Below are 4,334 nucleotides of genomic sequence, written 5' to 3' on the forward strand. Positions count from 1 at the left end.
TGAGTACAGAATGCTGTCTCCCAGGAGGGGAAGTCAGACAGGTGTGGTTTTGCAAGAATAAGGGGGCCGGGAAAGAGGAGGCAGAAAGATGACCTGGAGGCACTGTAGCTAGTCAGGGGATAAACTAAAGTCCCGGGACAGTGAGACACATCCAGCAGGTCAGAGAGCATGCTAAGAGAAGACATCCCAGGTAACTCAGATTTCAAGTTTGTGAGTACAGGGGCTATTAAGGGAAAAGGGAGAACAGAGATGATCTACATCTTTAAGGAAATGTGTAGCCATGAGCACATTCTGATAGTTAGCTGGACTGGATTATGGAGTGCATGGGAGAATTGTGTTCAACACCTCGTTAATACTAAACAGCTTAAAAAAATCATTTGAAAACTGCATGTTCTCCCCCTCTAATGGTTTTTAGACCTAAAATTCATCACTTTTCTCACAGTATAACTAGCATTTCCTAAAATCTCCACTGGAAAAGAATGAATGGCTCATGCGAAGAGTGCACATCTCTGAGATGATTACCTTGACGTTTCTCTACCATCTCTCCTTTGGCCTCCTCTGCTTTGGTCGTAGGACTTACTCTGGGCACCCTGCTCTGCCCCTGGGCCGCTTCTGCCAACAGTTCTTCTTGAGAAGTCCGAGTTCTAGGAGCAACTGGAAGTGTCTGTTTTTGTGGGACTTTTACAGAAAAGGAAAGAAATGATAGTGTAAATTCAGTAACAGATCACAACTCAGTGGCATGTATGTCATATTGAAACCTGGGCATCTCCTTGGGTTCAGAGCCCATGAGTTCACAACAATTCAGCAATAGCACTTTTTTGTTTTTTATCATTCCTGAGTGATACCTGATCCATTGCCCAAGTATAGAGGATCTTCTGAAAGCTTGTGGGAATGTGGAATTTTTCCACAAACTTCTTTGAAGGCCCCTCTAATCTATATAAACAATAGTAATACATCTTAGGCCATATCCCAGAAACACATAACTTATACGCTTTTAATAAGCATTTATTTGTTAATGTATTAGAGGCTCTTGCTATAATCTTTCATCAAATCCAAATTGTAACTCAGATAATAAAGGTAAAGAAAGAATTTTATTTCATTAAAAGCTTGGGGAAACTCTACTGTAAAGGTAAGAAGTTTCAAAGTTATGGTAAGTATATTGCCCAACACTTTAAACAACCACTAAAGCTGATAGACCAGAGAAGAACCATAATGTGGCCCATCCCTGAACCAAATATTATCGTTTCCTCAACTCCCTGCCATCGTGCCCATGCTGATCACAGCACCCCCTGTGGGTTTTCAAGACTGTAGCTGTTGACGGGAATAGAAAGCCCAGTCTTCCTCCCAAAGAGCTGCGGGTGGTTTCAAACCACCAACTATGCTGATCACACTGCCCAACTCATAACCACTACACCACCAGGGCTCCACAATCCTTTCCTACTAAAATGCCAAAATCCATCTCATATTCAAGGTTAACTTAAGAAGAAAACAGGGGAATGAATATATAATAACTGGTACCAAATATTGGTAGTCAAAGGTTTACTTTACAAGAAGGGGTTACCACAGAGGTGCGAAACTGGACAAGCACAGCACTGCACAAAGTACATTCATCAGAGATGAATGTGTAACTATTGTTTGCACAGATAAGAGGGGCCCTTCAAAGTTCATGGGAAAATTCCATGTTCCCATAAGCTTTCAGAAGATCCCTTATACATGGTCATCATTTAGTTTCATTTCATAATGGACCTCTGTAAAGTCCGTTTGTAATTGATTTAATCTCCATTTTGTATACGTGTAATGCCTTCATCCCATACTCCTTATCCATTGGGCTTCCTGTTGTGGCTTTTATGTTGTTGTGAAACTGGGAGTTTGCCACTAGTACTTCATACATCAGTAGGGCCGTCCACGATGACCAAGTGCTTCCAGAATAAGAATATTGATGACACGATAGGTTTCCAGATGAGGTATAGACAGAATGTTAACTCAAAGTGCATCCAACAACAAAGCCCTCATGTTCTTGCATAAAATGGTCTCATGAGGCTCAAAGAACTAAATTCTAAGCCAGTTTGGACATTTTCTCAAACTTTTCAAATCATCTTTTACAATTACTTTTGCCCAAACCTCAATTTCTTCTTGACATCAGGCAGGAAACTTGGTTGACCACAACTCAAGAGAGCAATCACTGTCAGCTCACTCCAATCTCCCCTTGGTTTTTAACCCAGTGTCAACACAAGACGTGCAAATTACCTGCAGAGTAGTTTGTTGTTCTGGTTACAGATTCTTGCGCTTCAGATATAGCCTTCAAAATCAGATTCTTGTTAGCTTGCTTAGAAGGCGGCAGGGAAGGTCTGTAAGGGGCAAGAGGCACTTGTATCAGCTTTGCAGCTCTGTGATCACCGCCGCCTATGCTCTTCCTTCAGATTTCTCTTAGGGCTCCAACAGACAACCTGTAGTTTTTAGGAAATGCTAACTGGCCTGAAGCCTTGAAATGTTCTTTTTGGTAAGGAATATGGACATTTCCCCCATATTACAGTTTTTCTAATGTTGTCTACCATCATCTCCAATGCTTCTCCCATTACTGTAAGTGCTTTGAAACACCAATGCAAAAGTCTTATACGCTATTCAACCAAATGCTAGCTTTTCAAAAGTCTCTTCAAGATCCCCTGACGAGTCCCCCAGGCAGCTCAAGGCTGACCTTCTGCAGACAGCAGAGACTAGCATACAGATGTGTGCAGGTACCTCCTTTCAGGCTTGGCTGGCACCGACACACTACTGGAGACGCTTCCAGAGCGGGAGCCGTAGTCATCGTCTTCCTCCTCCTCCTCCTCTCCATCCTGATTGAATCTTTTCACTTTAATCACTGAACTTACCACAGGCAATTTTCTCTTCCGAAAATTTTCTTCCTACAATTGGTTAATATTACACAAACAAACAAACAAAACAAATGTCCTGGGCTCAGAAAGCCACCAAATGTAAACACAAGACAGTTTTACTTTTTAAAAAAATGAAAATATTATTCTTTAGAACAAACATTAAATTAGAGCTTTATACTCCTTTATGGACAGTTGCATACACAGCACTGCTGAGGAAGTCATAAACCAGAGCTGCTTGGTCGCGTCTTAGACTAGAGTCTAAAATCGCCCTGAAGCCCCCCCCAAAGGTAGGATGTGAGCCACAAGATGACGATGAAGTACAATCGCATTACAGAATATCTTAAAAGCCATAAAACTTCATTTCCACACAGACCTTGCCTATAGTTTACCTGTAGGATCATCTGAGATTGCCAGCACATCAAGAAGGCACACAAAATATAGAATCTACAATGAGAGGGAAATCTGGCCAAGTAATACCAGGCAAAGTGAAAAAGGTCGGCTACCAAACCACTCAAGATGTGAAGCTACTCTCTCTCTCAGCAGAGCCTCCATCCAGGTCTAGACACATTTGCAGGCAGTGTTTCCATCTCTCCAACCCTGCCCTGAAGAATTCTGTACTCTGGGACTGACACCACAGCAAACTGGAAGTTCCAGCATCCTTGAGAATCCAATGTCCCTTCTCAATGTTCTCTGAGATTTGGAAGTGAAAAGCGGTCTGAAGAGTCAGATTAGGGCCATAGAGTGGATGAGGTTAGGTTTCCTAGTGAATTCTCACACAACAGCCCTTGCTGACCTCAAAGAACAAGCGGGTTTAATCACTGTTGTGATTTAAAAAAAAAATTTAAAAAATCCCCATTGCAATTTTCTTGGTCTTGCCAATTTTTAATTTTCTTAAAATGCCAATTTTTAATTTTCTCAAAACCACTTCCTAATAAGTTCCCATGATCATCCTGTGTCCTTCAAGAAAATCTATCAGAACTACCCCTCAGGACTACCCCCAGTCACCATCACTTTCTGAGCTGACTTCTCAGCCTTGAATTTAACCGACCCAGCAGACTGCCCTGAACCTTTGTTTTTGTTTTGTTTTGTTTTGCTTGGGGGGAGGCACCCTTACAAGACTAAGACACGTGTGTTACTGAGAGGAATTGTTTACAGCTATCCACTGAAGGCAGACACATCTGAACACGTTTTGTCTGGATGAACTGAAACACTAGTAGCAATACTTTTTAACTTACCCTTGTATTCTGAAGCACACAGAACCAGTCTGAAACACACTTGCCATGTATGTTTAGTTACTTCATGCACACTCTACGGCTACGCACTGCCAAATTCCAGCCTAACAAGCAAGACTTTCAAAGCAAGCACAAACCTCGACACTCATTTTTTCTGAGCTGTTCCTGAAGAAGGGACTGTAAGTCTTCTCTAAGCTGGTAAGGACTTCTGGCTCACACAGCCGCCCCG

At 42.0% G+C, this 4,334-nt stretch overlaps 1 protein-coding gene across 4 annotated transcripts in view; it reads right to left on the reverse strand.

Moving 5' to 3' along the window:
• ZC3H14 (zinc finger CCCH-type containing 14) overlaps positions 1-4,328 on the reverse strand; it is a 33,665-nt gene extending 29,337 nt beyond the window's left edge. For all 4 annotated transcript variants that reach the window (XM_045287619.1, XM_045287618.1, XM_045287617.1 and 1 more), the window contains exons 1-4: positions 4,243-4,328; positions 2,740-2,903; positions 2,248-2,348; positions 523-678 (exon numbers count right to left, since the gene is read on the reverse strand). In XM_045287619.1, coding sequence (XP_045143554.1) covers positions 523-678; positions 2,248-2,348; positions 2,740-2,903; positions 4,243-4,254 — 433 coding nt within the window. In that variant the 5' untranslated portion in view covers positions 4,255-4,328. The remainder of the gene's footprint in view (positions 1-522; positions 679-2,247; positions 2,349-2,739; positions 2,904-4,242) is intronic.
• Positions 4,329-4,334: the final 6 nt, after the last annotated feature.

This window comes from Echinops telfairi, unplaced genomic scaffold (assembly GCF_000313985.2).
Source record: "Echinops telfairi isolate 266 unplaced genomic scaffold, ASM31398v2 ScPeMD7_18;HRSCAF=68, whole genome shotgun sequence".
NCBI lineage: Eukaryota > Metazoa > Chordata > Mammalia > Afrosoricida > Tenrecidae > Echinops > Echinops telfairi.